The sequence below is a fragment of the Annulohypoxylon truncatum genome (genome assembly GCF_022578515.1).
Source record: "Annulohypoxylon truncatum strain CBS 140777 unplaced genomic scaffold F4807scaffold_34, whole genome shotgun sequence".
NCBI classification, from domain to species: Eukaryota; Fungi; Ascomycota; class Sordariomycetes; order Xylariales; family Hypoxylaceae; genus Annulohypoxylon; species Annulohypoxylon truncatum.
This window is the reverse complement of record NW_025953820.1, coordinates 81,119-99,823: the sequence shown is the minus strand read 5'-3', so window position 1 is coordinate 99,823 and position 18,705 is coordinate 81,119. Positions and strand designations below refer to the sequence as shown.

The following is an 18,705-nucleotide window of genomic DNA, read 5'->3' as shown; positions in this document are numbered from 1 at the left end:
GAGGCGTGTACTTTGAATATACCTATCTCCAATTGGTGGTTGACTGTTGTCGGTGATGCAGTGCGGGACACACATCGCGTAATACTCAACCACGTACATAGGTATCTACCTATGTGCTTAGTTAGATATGAAGATGAGTGAGCATCATGCATTGAGAATTAAAGTAAGGTTCTTAGAACATGTGTATCTCAGGCACCAAAAACCATTGATGTAGGTAGGTATTAATAGACATCAAATATAGCACCTCGATATTTACGTTAGTATTCAGAGTTTAGTATAGTGGGTAAGGTACTTATCGAAGTACCGGCGTTGTCAAATTGTCTTATACCTACGTGGGGTACAATCCTAACGAGATTGGCGCCTTTGCATGTACACGTAATACGCGCCAGACCGCGTAGGTTTCGCGTTTCTGAAATCCCTTGTTTCATTACACTGGTTCTGATTCGCTACCCGCTTTAGTACCTAGTAAACGGATCAAGACGTGAATTATTCAACTGATAGATTTACATACATGGATATCTTAAGCTACTAGAATTATATTGCTTAGGTAAAGTATATATGCCTATTAGGATAGGAAGTCTTCATAGCCTTCAAACTCGACAAGTTTATATACCTACCTCCTACATACCACAGTAAATGTCGATATAATTAGACACAGCTCTTCTTACGCTTTCCTTTGTTAACATACAACCTACTCACTTACTAGATAGGCATCTACAGACTCTTCACCACTCTACTCTAGCCCCTCCATTTTCCAAGCCTACCAATTATATACACACAACAAGGCCTAGCATGCAGTCCAGTGGAATTGTTGCACTCTTCTTACCATAGCCGCAATACTCATTTCACCAAACGGTCACGTCACATCACATTCCGTCACATTTTACATCGTCTCACTTTGGAAGGCTGGGTCTCGCCCGTACCACAGATCCTCCTCTCATTCCTAACACTACATTTCAGCTACTGGTCCCAATCTTTTTAAAATAACATAGGCTACCAATCTACGCCCATACTGAGGTAGTATACGATTGGATATCTCAAAGCACATGTATGTTGCTACATGTACGTCCTGGTTGGTTTGTCTCAAATAGACCCCGCTTAGATTCACCCGCCCTACAATGGACTACATCGTACCTACTTCAATGTGCCTCCCGTCTCGAGTCTATTAGGTACCCAGGTATGTCAGGTATGTCAAGTAATACCTGAAGTCTTCGTGTTCTAATTCCCTATACCTTATACATAATACATAATAAGAGGGTAAGTACTTACCGAATAATTACTACCTGAGCGTGCTAGGTGCTACTAAGCTTGCCTCATCCATGGAAATATCCCTTAAGAACAATAGAAATAAAAATAAAACATTACCGGCAATTTCCCACTATTATACAGGTAGGTATTGTATTGTGTTTGGGTCTTTAAACTCGAAAGCCCAAGCAGCATGAGTTGTTCGCAAGTATACTGGGTAGGTAAGAGGAATCCAACGAATAAAAGAAACAAATTAGGCGAATAAGGGAGCAGAGAATGTGAAGTAGCGCGTATTGCATCAAGCATTCTCGTCCACTCGATTTCGCGCTCCTATCGAGACGCGTATGGTGTGAGAAGACTTTCAATTCGCACGTTATATCCCCCTCCTAATCCATCCACCCTGTCCAGTGTCCACCCCAATCCAGGTACCCAACAGGAGACCCGTCCAGATTCGCGTGCAGGAAGTCTCGCTCAGCCCGTGCCCTCTGCCTATCATCAGTATTCTCCCACTCGGCGATCACTGCATATGCACTCCTGTCGTGTCCCTTTGCTGGCCAAAGCTGCGTCCGGAGTGCATGAGCAGTCTTTCCAATTGCTCCCAGCTGTCCCAGTCTTGTCCATCCCCGTCCAGTCCCGTCCAGTCGCAAGCAGAAGCGCATCGTGTTAAGCTGTTAGTATTCGACCACGCACTGCACGCAACGTATTCAGCACCACTTTTTACCATCAAAAAGGCATATCCTCTCCCAACTCCACCGATTTGCAACCAAGTCAAAATATCCCCGACGTGTTCTACAGTATGTATTATGTAGTATGTGCATGTGTGCATACGTCCAATGGATCTCTTCCTCCTTGTTCGTTAACTCTTTGAACATTGAAGACTCCAGAAGAAGCTCCAGTAGTGTAGAAGTTACTTACATAGTACACAGAATACAGCACATACAACCCCAGTAATCTCCCTATTTGTACATCAATAATGCCTACCTTCCCTAGGTCATGTACCTAGTAGATACGTTTAACAAGGAACCCCAAACTGACCGCTTGAAGTTTCCACTACTCTTAGTGGGGGTAACCTTAACTTGGGACCTGTAAATAGCTTAGCGCTATATTTCGTGCTGCCAGAACTGCCATAATCAGCAAGAAGGGTTCGCGCCAGTGGCACATGCTCCCGCTAACTCAGGGCTAACTCAGGGCTAATTCAGGGTAAGTACCCCCCGGTTGCTCCTCGCAGTCTCGCTAGGAACGATCGAGATACTTGGATGTCATGGGTTGAGAGACTATGTACGTGCATACATAGCAGTACATGCCTAGTACTAGCAGGTAGTCGTCTTGTTCGCTTCCCCTGCTCGTTGCACCTGCAGCGCAACGTGATTCTACCACCCATCCATCTCTCTCCTTCTCGTTCACAACTGGCCCTTAAACTTTCGCATCTGCCGCCCTACATTCCATCTTTATCTCCTGCCTCCTATTTTTTCCCCTTCTTCACCATCCAAACTGTCGTTCTTTTCCTCCCCCTATTCACCTTCGGTTGGAGGGTGGCTACCAGTCGCTTCGTGGTAGCCACTGTTTTATTTACGTACACGACAATACACATGCGATCACCACACTACCCAGCGATTTGCCCCGTTTCCTTAACGTGAATACCACGAACGCTGCCCACGAGTTCCCCCATTTCGTTATCGTCAAACTTAATAATAAGCGCCACCCCAATCGATCAATCGAAATACTAATCACGATCCTACGAGATAATTGTTCCAGTTTTCGTATCCTGCATCGCGCGACAAGCTATCGTCTTTGGATATCAACAATCGCGCGCGCCAATGATTTGACCAGTTCTAAAAGCCTCTAGTGAGATTGACGTCAAGGTGGATTTTCTAAGCCGGTCATGAATGTACCTATTTGATTGAAATTGGCATATTGCGGCGGATTAAGAAGGAATGATAATCCTCAGCCTGTACTGGAAGTGACGCGCCATCCAAATTTCGCAATGTTGCCGTTCAATTCCAGCAGTCGCGATATGGGAGCCGGCCCAAAAACGCCCGAACCTTCAGCTCCCAATGATGAGTTACGCCAACCGTCTCCTCCACGACCAAGGCTAAGACTCAAGAGACGTCACGTATCTCAACACTTAAACGCGCCAACCCAGCACTTTTTGGCATCGGTTGCGGCCGCAGATGTGCCAATTCCCAGTATCGAGGTACAGGTGGACGACTCGGACAGCATGGAGATACCTGAGCATCTAAACCTACGGACATTTTCACCTCCTAAAACGCCTGCTGTTGAGTTTGTACCATCTTCCGAAGCCAAGTATCCCGACTGGTCTGTTGGTTCGGAATGGAGTTGCTCGGATATTGAGTCAAGTCCAGAATACGAGTCCAGTAGGCCATCAACGGCATTCTCTACTCAGACTAGCGCATCGTTATTCAGTCAATTGTCACGTGCTTCTGAGGATGACTTCGTTAACCCAGAGCTTAAGGTCCCAGAGTTTTCTGGGTCAAAGTCCTATCCTGATGCAGACGTGACGCGTCACGAGAGGTCGCGAAAAGCGCCGTGGACTAAGGCCATGGACTCGCATTTATGGTCAACATATATGCTCTATCTACAAGATCCACGAGTTACCCCGATTCGCCTTGGCAGGAGCCGCATTCCTCCTAGTGGAGTGTGCCTACGTGTCGCCAGGGAAGCCAAGAGAAGCTGGAAGGGGTCCAAGACACATTTAACAGCAGATATGAAAAGTGGCAGCAATACACCCACCGCAGAGTCCTCGAAGCCATATATGGAATGGCCTCATACATGTGCTGCCACTCGAGCTCATCTGCGTGAGCTTTGTAGGATCAAGGCTACTGCTAGTCCAGGAAAATACAAGTCACCAAGTCCTACGCCCTTCCACAAGGCGGCCCATCGTCGTTTCAACCGAAAATCTGTACCGGCTACATCCTCATCGGTATTTTCTGCCCATGACATGGCCTTCTCTTTGGCGGTGAGCACATCGGACACCATGAGACCCGAGGCTCCCCTAGCTCAACTCACAAGTTCCGAAGTCGAGCCACTACCGGAGACCGCAGATGATATAAGGCGGGAAATGGTAACGCCCGAACGAGAACTGCCATCTGCCGACATTCCGCATCTGCCCTCTCCAGTCCTGGCTAAGAGCTATGGGCCTAGCTCATCTTCGTCTCTTGCCGATGGTATTAGCTTGCCTCGACAGTCAAATACGCTAGGTTCGCGGAAGCTTCTCAAATCACCGGTTCGTCTCACCAGGTCACGCTCGGGCACCCAGAAACGTAGGTCAGTTAAGAGTCTGGAGGAAATGCCGCGAAAGCGACCAAGCATATCGACTGCTTTTTGGAGGGGATCCGAGGGTTCAGATGATTTGACCCAGGCTCAAGGCTCGGAGAGACGTGACCAGAACGACAGTGTATTCAAACAAAAACACCAAGGCCATTGCAGATCGTTTTCTGCCTTTTCTATCCCACGTGATGAGGACCCCTTCGTTATATCGGCCTCACCCGAGAACTTGGCTACGCAACCGCGTCGCCTAGGTTCCCCATTTTCCGGCGCAGGCTCCAGTCACAGCTTCCCTAACAGACTATCAGCGCCCATCAACTTCAATATGACAGCTTTACGCCGACCTTTTGCGACGGTACAACAACCAAACCAGGAACGTCCAGGAACACAATCGCCTCCAAGATCCTCTCTGGCGTCTCGTCTGGCTTACCTTGATCAGCGGTTAAGAGAACTTCGAAACCGTGGCAGTGATCGTAGACGCTCTCAGTCCCCCCTCTAGTGGGTATCAGCGGTCGCGTCGCCTAAAACCTACTTCAACACCATCATACGAGATTCTATTTTTTTTCCTTCTCCCTTTCTGTACACAACTATACCACACGTCATGATTTCCTTACGATTTGAATGATATTACGCTGTCCGCATTATGCATACTCAGGGCACATTCCGATTGAAGCTTTTGCCCTCTATTAGGCTGAAGCTTTAACCCGCCCTCTTACATGAAAGAGGGAGGCATGACACAACCAATCACACCATCCCATAAACTTTACAATTTCTCGGAGAGCGGCAGTTTGGAGACCACTTTATTGGTAGCTGGATGACTCATCCCAGCCAAAGGTTCCTCGATGACACAGACACTTTCTTTTTTTGTTTCTTTTTTATTTAACGAGTACTATGAAAGATGAATGATTGATGAGATAACAAGAGCGCCTTCTTGTTCGGATCACGGTTACGACTTTGGCATATATCTTGGCCATCCAGAGCAATGTGAGATGATTGGCTATGGTTACGATTAGAAACCGGCGTCTTGGCTCGGACTGAGAAAAAAAGTTTTTGACGAGATCACATATTGCACTTCTAGCTTCAGATGAGGACATTCCTCTGATAACACTGTTAGAGAACCAACATGACCTATTACAATATTGAGATTACCTACAACACGATGTACTATGCTGTGCTGTGCTGTGCTGTGCTGTGCTGTGCTATAGGATGAGTTATACAATCTATGATTTACGTCAATCCCTAAATTATACAGGTACTTGGAACTCTAGTTCCAGCATATTGTACTTATATTATACAAGGAGAGAAGAAAAATAACTGGTGGGCATCGTCATAGGCATCATCGCGTGCATCCAACATGGCTCATCCCAGCTTGTATTGGAAATCAGCAGGGAGCAAGAGGCAACTCCGTCGTTGTATAATAAGGAACTGCTAAATTTGATAAATTTATTATAATTATACATTATAAAGAGATAAAAGCATATTTGAATCCATCCATATAAGCATACGTGTATCTAAGTCGGGTATATGATGCTTAGAGGGGAGCCAGAACCAGAATCCTTCTATACCCTTCCCAAGTACTCGCCGTGATATCGAGTTCGTTGGGTATGGCTCTGAGGTTTGCCCTTTTCATCGGGCAGTTGAGATAGATCTCTCGATAAACTCGTAGGCATTCCTTGAGCACCTAGGAGCTGGCATGCCTAGCAAGTGGCAAACAACCATCGCATCTCATCTCAACTATCAAGCCACCTTCTCATATATTATGATATGGATAAGTCTTGACCTGTGAGGTTGAGGCAGGCTATATCGCTAAGAGAAAGTCTCAAAAGGTCTCTAGGTCGGACTCGGGAATGGTATCGCTACACGGAGAAACCATCCGTGACCCAAACCTCGATTCGCCGCGCTCCGAATCCGACTCGGCGTAGCCTTCCGTGTACGGTGATGACGCGAGGGGCGAGAGAAACGCGGCGTGTGGACATCTGCCCTGCCCGACGGTCGACCGATGGGTATGGAACGAACACTGTCGGAAGCCGAACTGTCGCTCCTCGTTGCGGAGGTTATTGGACGGCAGTCTAAGTTGGGGGTTCTTGAAGTGACCCTCCAGCCCGGTCTGAGCCATCTTGCGCATGTGGCTGTGGTACTCGGTCCAGAAATCGGGAAACTGGTCGAAGAGGCGCTGGATGTTGTTGGCCATCTCGGTCGTCACTACGCCGTCAAGTGTCCAGGCCGTCATCGCGACGATCCATTTTCGTAGTCGGCAGCTCTCCTGCGGGTCGGTCGCCTGGTAAACGTAATTAATGAGTTTCGGGTTGATGTCCCAGTTGCACCGAAGGTATACATCTTGTATGGCGTCCATAGTACAATCTTGCAAGGCGGAAATCTCGATCTGGGCGGCGAACAGGTGTAGGTTGACTAGATCCCAATGAAGTTCTTGGCAGGAATTGTTGGCTTCGGCGGCATCGATAAATTTATCAAAGTTCCTGCGTCCGTTCAACCAGTACGCGAACAGTTCGAACGTATCCGGGCATTGGTCCTCCAAGGTCATAACGAGGTGAGGCTGGCCTTTATCAAACTCGATGCGCGCCATGTCGAGGTGCCGCCGGAAATACGAGCATGATGCTAGAATATCTCTCGGGACCAGAAACTCCTGGCTGTCTGGCCCAACCAGTAGTTTCACGGCAGCTGGGCCGGCCAGTCTAGGAGAACTTCACGGACGAGTCAGCGCAAGACATTCGCTCTACATGTGTTCGACGACTCACGTTTTTGGAGAGCTCCCCGAAGCTTTCCTGTCACCGAATCTGCCTCTCAGCATTTTGTTTATTTTGCGAATCGAACGACTAGGGTCAGTACAGAGAAGAAGTGAAAAGAGCCAGTCTTCCACTTGTTAAAACGAATGGGAGTTAAGGCTAAGCAACCGGATAGGTGGGTGGAGTATGAATGAAGGTGATTCAACCCAGCGACCTCTTGGCAAAGCCCCGAGGAGTTGGAAAAGCTCTCCTAGCGTGTTGATCGGGCGGGTGGAGCACGAACACATCGCTAAAACCTGGGAACGAGGACAAGCCGTATCTACTTACTACGCTGCTACGCTACTACGCTACTACGCTACTGCTGCTGCTGAGGAGGTCGAGGATGTTAGAGCTGGTTACATCATTGGCAGCCTACAGCATCATTGGACGAAACAGGAACGGGGCGTATTCGTCCCATGTCGAGCCCTAGCGGAAGGGGGAGCCAAGGAGGTTTGTGACGGATCCGAATGGCTGCTTCAGGTTCAGCCCCTGATGCGGGAAAAGAGCCGGGATAATGTTCCTGGCTTGGCTTAGACCACCGACCCCAATACCCGTTTCGGCTCCTCTGCCGTAGGATTTGGTGAAGAAGATACGACGGTTCCTGAGGCGTTCTGGAATTGGCCCTGTCATCGTTGGTGAGAGATTGCGATCCTGTGTGCTCGATAGCGCTGTGACAACTGCTATATTACGCATAGTATAGAGAGCATTACTAGATTAAGCGGTCAGATATCTTTCCATATGTAGAGCGAGTATGGAATTGTGACAAATCAGGATCGATCTGCCTCCCCACTCTCATAGTCTCTTACGCCCTCTCTACAAACGTGTAACGAGTCGCCGCATACATGGCTCATAAGTGTAAGAAAAACGACCAAGTTGCTGACGTAGGTGTAGGTCGGAGTAATGCTTAGAGCCGCATAATTTATATGTACTCCCTAGATGCCGTCGGCGTTAGGTGGAACAAGCTAATTAGAGGATTTTCTACGATAGGTTAACGGGAATTTTGTCAATGCAATGCAGTGCGAAGGAAAGAAAAGATTGATGGCTATGGTCATGTGTAATAAGTTAGTGTGGAGAGTGGAGAGTGGAGAGTGGAGAGTGGAGTCATCCATGTAGGAGTGGGAACCTTTTTACGATCTTGGAACCTTACATAAGACGGACTAGGAGGAAACTCGGCAAGTAGCGCGATTGGTGAATGAACTGTTTTAAGGCATATCATGGATCTATCTACGTCGTACTAGGTACCTATGTACCTAGATATCCGTCCCGGCCGTTGGGACCTAGAGCACCTAATCGCAACCTTATACTCGTAGAAAATTGCGCCACCACAATGTCTAATAGTGTACTACTGATTACTAGTACCTACCACATCGGCTCCGTTATGGATAGTCGGCTAGCGGCGACTAACCGGCAACTTCACCAAGTTAAAACATTATTCAGCATCAGAAGATCGAACTTATCACCCTCCAACTTTTCCTTACACTTCTTCCATCTTGCGATATAAAAAAGCTTATGAGTCCCCCAGTTAGAATCTCAATTTTGATGTGTATATTCTCTCGTAGAGTAACATCTTTCATAAGAAATAAGGTAAGAAAAGTAACAAGCCTCTTATTCCGGCTTAAAAGATACCGAATATTATAACAGTCCCTTTTCATCTCGGTAAGCTCCGCCACACAGCACGTCCATCTGACAGCATACACATAAACTTCAAGATCCTAGTCGATCCCCCACAATCTTATCATGTCATCCATCGTGAACAAGGGCGTCCCTAATGCCCCCTTCTACACACCTGTCCAGGGCCCGCCCGCCGGAACTGCGCTGGATCAGGCCACAGCCCCAACCCTGTTCAAGCCGTTGAAGATCCGGGGCGTCGAGCTGCAGAACCGCTTCGTCGTCTCCCCCATGTGCATGTACAGCGCCGACGATGGACACGTCACCGACTGGCACTTCGCCCACTTATCGCAGTTTATCCTACGCGGAACCGCTCTGACTATCGTCGAAGCTACCGCCGTCACTCCCAACGGTCGCATTTCGCCCGAGGACCTCGGGATCTGGAAGGACAGTCAGATCTCAGGTTTGAAGCGCATCGTCGACTTCGCGCACTCGCAGGGCCAAAAGGTCGGCATCCAACTCGCCCATGCCGGCCGCAAGGCCAGCACCCTCGCCTCGTGGCTTACTCTCGAGGATGGGAGTCGCACCGTCGCCGCTGAGAGCGGTGGCTGGCCAGACAACGTGTGGGCACCTAGCGCCATCAAGTTCCACGAGGGCTATGCCGAGCCCAAGGCCATGACGACCGAGGACATCAAGGTCCTCGTGCAGGCGTTTGAGGATGCCGCCAGGAGAGCCGTCGCGGCCGGGTTCGACGTGATCGAGATCCACGGCGCTCACGGATACCTGATCACCGAGTTCTTGTCGCCGGCCAGCAACAAGCGGACAGACCAGTACGGCGGCAGCTTTGAAAATCGCACGCGCCTACTCTTCGAGGTCATCAAGGCGGTCCGCGGCGCGATTCCCGAGTCGATGGCCCTATTCCTGCGGATCTCCGCGACCGAGTGGATGGAGTGGGCCGGCGAGCCCAGTTGGACGATGGAGCAGAGCTTCCAGCTGGCCAAGCTGCTCCCGGCTGCTGGCATCGACCTGCTCGACGTCAGCTCCGCCGGCAACAACCCGGCGCAGAGGCTCGTCATACACCCGTACACGCAGATCAACTTCGCAGGCCGGATCCGCGACGAGCTGAAGAAGAACGGCATCAATTTGCTCATCGGCGCCGTCGGACTGATCACGAACTCGGGGGTGGCCCGGCGCATCGTCCAGGAGGGCGAGGCGCCACAGGCAGATCTTGTGTTTATCGGCCGCCAGCTCTTGCGTGAGCCGGAGTTTGTTCTGCGCGCGGCGCAGGAGCTGGGGGTGGAGGTCAAATGGCCTAATCAGTACCACAGGGCAGCGTGGCCTAAGGGCCAGAAAATTTAGACGGGAACGTGTGGTGGTATATACCCATATATAGACAGAGCTTACGAGTGATGGCAGGATATGATACGGCGATGTGATAACCTGGTTATTGATGGTCTTGATAGGTTACGATAGGTTCAATAGATGGTCGAAACGGGATAGAGAATAGAAGTAAAATTGTTAGGCCGACAGCGTTTTTCACTAAATCTTGAGCGATACAGCTAATTCTGATGAGAGGCAATTTGTGAGTTCCCAGGTGCTGTCAATTCATCGTCCACCTTTGATCCATTCCTCTATCAACATCAGGTCATCATCTCATTTTTAGACTTGGCCCTTCGGAGGGTATTCCTTGCCATTAACGGAGACCTTGGGTTCGCAGGTGCACCAATCTTGCGGTGAGATGTTGTCCAGGACGGAGGATATGTGGTTTCCGCAGCCAAACCATGTGGTTTTACCTGAAAAGCGAAATGTCAGACGTGGTTGAGATTAGTACATATCCGGCGGCGTTCTCAGCGTACCGCAAGCGCCACAAGTTGCTTTCATGCACATCTTGAGCGGCCTTTTGAGGGGTCGAGATGGTGACTTTTGAGTGGGGGGTCGTTATTAGTGACTATAAAGTTATAGAGATGGAAATTTGATGGACGTGATCAAAAGCATTAGTTAAGGAGGCATCGGTTTATCTCGAGTTATATAGCGAAGGCGTGGGGTTGGTATCGCCGAGTGGCACTGTTTGAGGAATCGGCGAAAGGCGGACGGACGGCGTAAGAGGCCGACTGGTCGGCGAATAACAGGTACCCGTATACTTATCTATCTAAGATGTACGGTACGGTAGTACAGCTTTTCGCTAGCGTGATGCTTGCCTAGTATTACCTACCTACCTACATAGGTGGATACCAGGTATGTATACGTTTGAATAGGGGAATTATATAAACTCCCATCTCTATACCTGTGTTTTTAGAGTTGCATTCTTATATATTCTCATATAACCAATGTCATATCATCTGTATAATCCTCTTGACTCCGAATGAATCCATAATTAGAGTTTTATTTAACCATCATTATTCGAATTTCAGAATATGTGATTTATAATATATGACTTTTATACTATCCTCATGTTGCAAAGTCACACATATGTATAGAACATACATAGGTACCTAGTCTTGAACATCTTGGACACTCATAACTAAGTGCACCTACCTCAATAGAAACCACATGATTGATCATCTTGTAATGGGAAAATGGGGGAAAGAACTTGAAACTCACCATTGCGTACCCACAACTGGTCGCGCCTGCGAGTCGAGTATTTTAATATTGTATGAGATGTCGCGACGTACCTAGTATTAAGTGCAAGAGGAACATACTAAAATGGATAACCTTCGCAACTGCTCTCCTTGACCAAGTAAGTATATCTTTTTTTGAATAGAAGAAGGAACACCCAAAGGAAGTGGTAAGAACGCTACATAGAAACTAGAGTAAGGTATCGCTAAAGGCCATGTCGATGTAAATTCTACAACATCCATTAAACATGTTTCCTATCTACCTATCATTCTATGTGACCACAATCGTTCATTTTATTTTTTGATAACTTCATATCTTAACGAAAGTACTGGATATCTAAGACGCTACAAAATGACTTCACCCACTACCCCTACGGAAATCGACCACGACCGAGATCTAGAGCTTAAAAGTATCGTGAAAAGGGTACGTGACCTCTCAATCGACAACGCCAAGCCATCATCCTCGTCGCGGACCAAAGAACAAATCACCCCAGGTACCCAAACGTTCAAGAAGATCGGAGAGGGAGGATGTAGCGCCGTGTTCACACGAAATGGAAGGTCCCTTGCAATAAAGGTTTCCAAGAAATCAAAATTCGGTCAATGGAACGACTATGTGATGCAAACCCTCATCTACGAAGAGATCAAACGTCACGACGTTGACGTATTGGTGCCAAAATGTTACTTCTTCGTACCGGCAAACGACGAGAAATTCTTCGACAAGAACCCGGCTCTGGTTGAAGCCGCTCGAGGTGTCTGCGATATCCCGACGGATATCCTTGTCTGCGAGCGAATCCCGCCCTTGGACGAACCGACAAGGGCTGCTCTCATCAACGAATATTGTGCCCCAAGACTTAGGCTGAAAGCATTAGCTGACCCTAAGAACGACGACTGTCTCGTAAAAATCTACCTTGGCTCCATGGAGGGGAAAACCGGAGAAACGCCATTCTCTCTCAGAAACCTCGAGCTGCACCTCAATCAGATGGTAGAGATTAAGTTGGATGTGGACCGTATGGCCTCCTCAGTTGGCCAAGCATTAGCTGTCATGCATTGGGCCGCGAACGTTGATGGCTGGGGTGTGCAGTTCGTCTTGGGTAGTTCGAATGAGCCCTTACCCCCGAGTTATCTAGAGGTCGAGGAGATGGAGCCTTCTACCTATACGGGCCCAAAATCTCGAGTTATCGAGCACTTTTTCCGCGGGAGGACCATGCTATGGATGCTCAATTTCGACCAAGTCCAACCCATCACGATGGATGCTGCGGGCGTTTCTCAGGCAGTTGACGCTGCAGTGTTCGGCGATGCTTTTCTTCCCAGGCGTTATTCACGAGGTCCAATCGAGAAACGCGTCTGGGAAAATTTTCGCAACCAATATATCGAGACTTCAAACTTTATCCTGCAATACGAAGACAGGAAAACTCAACAATTGCCACATAGTTTCCTAGATCAGATAAGCAAGCTTGAGCTCCGCAAGAAGAGTACGTGGGCTAAGGATTAAGATATATAGTTAAGGAAGAGCGAAGGACAGAGTTGTATGTTTAAGGAAGCGTGGATAGCTTTGCTTGAGCCTTAATCTATACAGCGGCATAACTTCCAATTTGTTGTGTTCTCAAGAAACGACCTCGAATGATTCTCATACCACCATCACTACCGGAACATGGAGACCGGCAATTTCTTATCGATGAAAGATATCTACATGAAGCGACGACCAAAACAAATCATTTATCGACTTATAAATAGGTATATATATATCTGTTGTTAGGTACACACATATGCCATCTTATATGATAGGCCAAGGTTTTCTCACCGGAAACATTATTCTAACCGAGGGGCTCCTTTTTGAGCCCAACTTCACATATGGACCTAATCAATTGCAAGGCAAGCTCCTTTCCGCGCCCGAGGGACTCCTCGTCGGGATTCAAGGGAACGTGGAAGAATATTACCTTCCTAGGCCTTTGCTGCTTGTACAGGTGGGCCAAACTTGAAAAGTAAATGAAGTCGCATAGATAATGCCCAGCATCCTCGGAAAGCTGTAGCCTGATATTGTCCTTTGTGCAGTATTTGTTAGTACCCAGCTATCTTGGACGAGAGTGTAAGAATAAAAAACCCCTACCGGACTACGCTCAATCCATCTCTCATATATCTCTTCGATATCTAAGTCAGTTAGAAGCTCGGGGGGAACATCGCTATGGCAAGTAGGGTTAGTGGTCGTCATGTCCTGGGCGTCATATAAGTCGGCTTTACTGACTGCCATATCCATTTGTCGCCCTCACGCTTGCGTCTCTGTTCATCCCCGAGAAGCTGGCCGTCGACATCAGGCTTGTCGTATCCATCGCGGTGCCCACGCCTCTCGATAGAATAGACCGGTTGCGGGCCTGCCATTCCTATATGAATGACATAATCGATTTTCTGTGCAGGATCGTCCCAAAGCGTGGGCACCAACTCCCTGGCGACTTCATAGTTGACGCGGACCGGCCCCTCCTTCAAAATCCTGACCGGAGGCAGGCTTGAAGCGGCTTGGCGGGCGGGATCCTTTACCCGGTCGGGTGGCAGGTAATCCGGCAAAGATGCGGTGATCTCCCAAGCCGGATTTACAGGATACTGCACCTTGAAAGGCTATGCAAAATTAGCTGAGACATCCGAGAAGGACGAGAATACCGAATACCGCGCGGTGGCATGTTGTGGGTAACGTACCCCGAAGCCGGTGACCAGCACGGTCAACCCATCCTTGGAAGCGTCAAGAGAACCCATCGCTCGCCTATGGACGGCGCATCGGGTGTACAGATAACCGACTGGGTCAGAAAAGACGCTGGAATAAGAAAAAGAGAGGCAAAAATGATCAAGTGTAGCTATTGCTAAACTAAATAGGTACTAAGCGGGTATGGCGTACACGGTGTATATGGTATATATGGTGTATACTAGCTATGGTGTATATAGATCTTGAAGGTGGCGGGGCTTCTATTATAGATTATTGGAGGGGCAAACTGGCCCTCTCGTTGAGGTACATCGGACGTTTTCGTCTTCAGTTCGAGAGAGACAGCTCGTGACTGTCTCGTGGTCTGTATGACTTATGTGGGTGGTATATGTATATGTAATGCCCGACCCCCGGTTAAGGACCCATATCGACCTACTAATCTATCTGACGTTAGGCTGAAATGGTCCAGTATTCAGGGCGCCTAAGGTATCATTGGAAATGACTGTGCTTTTGTTGTGTTGGAGGTTGCAGATTACCCCGGTCTTTGTCGATACTAGAACCTCTATAAAATTGAGTACAGCTAACGTGAGAGGCTGCCGTTTTCGGCCGCGGTATTTATTAGTGATCCTGTCGCATAATTTCGCAGTATACTACAGCGTCGGACACGGTAAAATTCAGAGGCATGGATCGGAATTATTGAATGAAGAGCTAATGATGTAGGGTTGAAGTTGATTAATACACTAGGTTTCTACTACGTTAAAGGCGTTGGCCTATCCATAATAGGGGTAACTTTGTGTTACCAGTTACAGTTGGTGCTGTCTGTAGTGCGTCATAGCGCCTGTATGATAGGTACCTACCTACCTAAGGTATTACGGCGTCTATGCAATGGGCCTTAGTAAGAGATAAAACCGTATAACTACATATGCAGGTGTGGTGGCATTTTTCAAGACCCTACAAGTACAATAAATACAATTCGAAATAGACAAGTGAGAAAAGAAAAAAAAGACGAAAAAAGGAAAATAGTTCACTTTCTCAGATATGGTATAAACATCCCTAAGACCCGATTAGGGGAACAGGTACTGGAATGGCAATTTACTTTTCTTCAGGTAGACTACGAAGTCGGCACGGCAACCCACGTCGGTAGCCATGTTAGTCAGCTATTGCGGACTATTGGAAATTGGAGTAGACCCAGGTAAGGTGGAAATATTCGATGGTATCTATTGGAAGAGACTAACATGGTCTTCTACTGGAAGTGGTCACGGTCTCTACATGTTCCGCTCCATGTTTGTAGCATCCTCAACAGCGGTCTGTCTCCCCTGGAGCCCCTTTTCCCCTATAGGATCCTGTGTTGTAAATCACTTCAGATTTCTTGCTTTGCTAACTTAGACGTAGGCACTACTTGGCTTAGCCACCGCCGCAGCATCGGGTATCCTCACCGGAGGCGGTGGCCTAGGCTTCCTCCTAGGGTCATGTGTCGGCTTCGTGGGTGGCTCGATACACTACTACCAGCAGTGTCTACGCCAGGCTTTAGCTTCCCTGGATGAGCACCCGAGCCTGATGCAACTGCACCTGGCCTACAACTTCCCCTGGCAGGGCTATCAGCACCTGCGGAAGAGCCAGCTACGTTCCAAGCAGTGGTGGAGGACCTCGTTTGCGCGCCAGGGAAACCTGATTGCCGCCTGGATGAGTGCTTCAGCTGCCCTCGACGAGATTCACGATCGCAAGACGGCGCTGATCCTCGAAGCTATCGTTAAAAAGGAGGCGTCTAAGGGATCGATCGAGGAGAAGGAGGATTAGATCGGTAGATTTTCTACGTTATGCAGACAGAATCATGCCGGCTACAGGGACGTATTAATCAGCGTAATACACTGCACTTTTATCTACAGCATGATCTAAATGGGTTAGAATCCAGGGTTTTACATATGGTATTGGCCTATCTTGTGCAGTATCCATCACTTACGTATGGCCGTGCATTAGGCTAAGAATGGTTGGACAAAGATAAACCCTCCTTGACGATCTTTAGTTCTCCTGCATCGTCATATCCAACCCTGCCCTCATCGACTGCCTTCCGCAGAGCTTCCGGTAGAATCTCTCGATCCCCGGTTCTCGGATTCCACTCCCAGCCCTCCTGCATCCAGAGCCATCTAAGGCAAGCCCGGAGTTCCTTGTCCTCCGGCAGCACTCGCATCCACTCGGGCTGAAACTCACCCTCTCGCCCTTTGCCTCTCCAATCCTCCGCTCGCTCAAGAAGGACGTCCCTGCAAAATATTCTCCAGCTGTCGATAGCGTATCTACCCTGCGTCATGTGACCGATCTCCCAAGCCGAGGGCCTTGTGCTGCTAGAATTAAATAAGTCGCCCTCGCCCATCTGGGTATCGTCCCTGTTATCAGGTGCGGGATAGTTCTTCACGTCATACCGGACCCCGGCTTTAGGTGGATTATCTATCCAGATGCGCGCATACTTTTGGATTGCGGCAGCTCTAACAGTTGCTAGCCCGAGGTGCTTGATCATCGCTACAATGTCGTCCGTATCCGCCTTTGCCAGGGCTTCTGGCGTTGGATATATACTCATGAGCTCGTGGAACACCGGCAATGCGTGTTTTCCCTTGACTCGAATGAGGAATGTGACAGCGATGAGAAGGCGGAAGGGATCACTCGCGAGGTCTTCTTGAATTAAACCGAACTTTGGGGCGTCCAGGCGCGGAAAGGGAATGCATGGGACTATTCCGCGAGGGGGACGAGGAACCTTTGCTTTGGGTGGACATGAGTCTTCGTTATCGAAGTATCGTGACTTCGCTGTGCGTTTTAGGGGTTGGATTTGGGCTTGGGTCCGGGCTTGGGACAGGTGATCTATCTTTTCTTCATTTTCTGATGCTGCTCTAATTTCCTCTGAGTTGTCACCCTTATCTGACGCGCCTAAGCTCGATTCAGTCATGTCCAAACCCGTACCAATATTGCTCAAACTTGTCGATGAGGACTGTTGGAGCTGCAATGACCCCTTTGCTTCTGTAATTGCAGAGACGAATGGCGAGGAGATTTCGCGCAGGACACTAGGACCACTCACAGACGCCTGGCCGTCTGTGAGTGGTGACGTTTTAAAGGAATGCCGGGGTCCTTGAGTGTTTTATTGTCTTGATGGTAAATTGCTTCACCAAGAACCGGACGCATAGGTAGGGCGTGAGAGGTAATGTCATTCTCCTCATGCTCACCCGCCTTCTGAGCCTTCGCTTCTTTTCTAACTTTCTCCTTCTTCGACTTTCTGTCCTTCTTTCTCTTCTGCTTCTCTCGTTGCTTTATGTCATTTGCCGGTTGTGCCATCTGTTTCTTAGACGACTTTGCCTGAGGGGTAGACCAAAATGGCGACTGCTTGTCGTTTCCGCTCTTCATGACGACTTGGCCTGGATCTAGCTCGTCATGACAGTTATTTGACATCTGCCTGGAAACTTTGCGATGCTGGTGAGATGTCTGCGCTTCGTCTTTAGAATGCTCGCCCAAGGAGCTAATGGGTTGGAGAATCTTGGAAATAAAAGTGAGAGTGTCTCGTCCGTCAAGGGGATTGTTGTAGGATGCCTTCTCTCTCATTGCATTCGCACTGGAGACTAACTGGTTGAACTGTTCGAAACCACGTGCCAAGCTGTGGCGAAAGAGAGTTTTCATGTCTTCCTCGGGTACATAGCCGTTCGTGATCAGGTCTGCGATATACCATCGTTGGAAATCATTACCGGCCTCGAAGCCGAATAGGTGGTCATCAGCTAGTTGATTGTGAGGCATCTTAGCCACATTAGCTTGATACTCCTGCCACATCCAATCCATGATTGCCGTAAATGTGACTTGACGTGCCTGCAGCCTTATTCATATGAGAACGAAGTCAGCGATGTCAGCGATGCAGGGTTGGTTGGGTATGTAAACTGGTTCAAGCACTAGTTGCGAGTACTTGTACAGTTTTGTCGGGCTTCAGAGGTGAAAATTGAATTGGCGTGGAGGAAGGAATGTAAAGGTTTTGTGTATTATGACACACATGGTAGTGAGATTTACCGACCTCGTAGGTTCAGTGTTCATTGTTGTTGCTAAAAAATGAACCTTAACCTAGGTGTAGAGTCGATCGATAGCGGTACTGAAGATGCTGTACGTACGCTAGTAGGTACCTACAGCCTTGGAGGTTAGTAGGTAATAGGTAATAGGTGACAGGATGAAGGTGGTCAAAGCGTCGCCCCTGACACAATCCTATGAGGTAGGTACCCTGTCGTGCCTTCCAGCTTCCTACTCTTCGAAAAAAAATTTGTTCAGCTCCCACTACACATGCATGTATGCAGGTATACCTATGTACATACTAGGTACATGCTTGGTCATGGCTACTTCAACTCTCGACTCCTATAACACCGTTAAAAACATACTAGGTGTTCCCAGACCCACGTAGTTAGTGAGAAGATCGGACGAGATCCAAGGTTAGGGGGGAGAAAACATCCTCTCAAATATCCGG

The 18,705-nt window shown here is 48.4% G+C and overlaps 7 protein-coding genes across 7 annotated transcripts; 4 read left to right on the top strand and 3 right to left on the bottom strand.

Annotated features, from left to right (window-relative positions):
- Positions 1-3,259: 3,259 nt before the first annotated feature.
- Positions 3,260-5,029, top strand: F4807DRAFT_463628 (uncharacterized protein; the record flags this gene model as incomplete). The annotated part of the gene is made up of 1 exon (XM_048002007.1): positions 3,260-5,029. The coding sequence occupies one exon, from the start codon at positions 3,260-3,262 to the stop codon at positions 5,027-5,029; it is 1,770 nt and encodes a 589-aa protein (XP_047850937.1).
- A 1,140-nt stretch (positions 5,030-6,169) lies between these two features.
- Positions 6,170-7,539, bottom strand: F4807DRAFT_229876 (uncharacterized protein). Its single transcript, XM_047994150.1, has 2 exons — positions 7,287-7,539; positions 6,170-7,232 (listed from the first exon to the last, which is right to left on the bottom strand). Exons 1-2 carry the CDS (start codon positions 7,337-7,339, stop codon positions 6,350-6,352), a joined length of 936 nt encoding a protein of 311 aa, XP_047850936.1. The 5' UTR covers positions 7,340-7,539; the 3' UTR covers positions 6,170-6,349.
- A 980-nt stretch (positions 7,540-8,519) lies between these two features.
- On the top strand, positions 8,520-11,055 carry F4807DRAFT_438964 (FMN-linked oxidoreductase). The gene is made up of 3 exons (XM_047999166.1): positions 8,520-10,260; positions 10,326-10,714; positions 10,778-11,055. Exons 1-2 carry the CDS (start codon positions 9,051-9,053, stop codon positions 10,355-10,357), a joined length of 1,242 nt encoding a protein of 413 aa, XP_047850935.1. The 5' UTR covers positions 8,520-9,050; the 3' UTR covers positions 10,358-10,714; positions 10,778-11,055.
- Positions 11,056-11,799: 744 nt separating this feature from the next.
- On the top strand, positions 11,800-13,249 carry F4807DRAFT_229746 (zinc finger protein-domain-containing protein). Its single transcript, XM_047994148.1, has one exon. The coding sequence runs from the start codon at positions 11,889-11,891 to the stop codon at positions 13,026-13,028; it is 1,140 nt and encodes a 379-aa protein (XP_047850934.1). The 5' UTR covers positions 11,800-11,888; the 3' UTR covers positions 13,029-13,249.
- On the bottom strand, positions 13,190-14,502 carry F4807DRAFT_229735 (peptidase). The gene is made up of 4 exons (XM_047994147.1): positions 14,225-14,502; positions 13,779-14,146; positions 13,644-13,716; positions 13,190-13,578 (listed from the first exon to the last, which is right to left on the bottom strand). Exons 1-4 carry the CDS (start codon positions 14,279-14,281, stop codon positions 13,351-13,353), a joined length of 726 nt encoding a protein of 241 aa, XP_047850933.1. The 5' UTR covers positions 14,282-14,502; the 3' UTR covers positions 13,190-13,350.
- A 627-nt stretch (positions 14,503-15,129) lies between these two features.
- F4807DRAFT_229749 (uncharacterized protein) lies at positions 15,130-16,113 on the top strand. The gene is made up of 4 exons (XM_047994149.1): positions 15,130-15,266; positions 15,332-15,417; positions 15,479-15,530; positions 15,618-16,113. The coding sequence occupies exons 1-4, from the start codon at positions 15,264-15,266 to the stop codon at positions 16,020-16,022; spliced, it is 546 nt and encodes a 181-aa protein (XP_047850932.1). The 5' UTR covers positions 15,130-15,263; the 3' UTR covers positions 16,023-16,113.
- A 90-nt stretch (positions 16,114-16,203) lies between these two features.
- On the bottom strand, positions 16,204-18,173 carry F4807DRAFT_470142 (DNA glycosylase; the record flags this gene model as incomplete). The annotated part of the gene is made up of 2 exons (XM_048002783.1): positions 17,378-18,173; positions 16,204-17,303 (listed from the first exon to the last, which is right to left on the bottom strand). Exons 1-2 carry the CDS (start codon positions 18,036-18,038, stop codon positions 16,204-16,206), a joined length of 1,761 nt encoding a protein of 586 aa, XP_047850931.1. The 5' UTR covers positions 18,039-18,173.
- Positions 18,174-18,705: the final 532 nt, after the last annotated feature.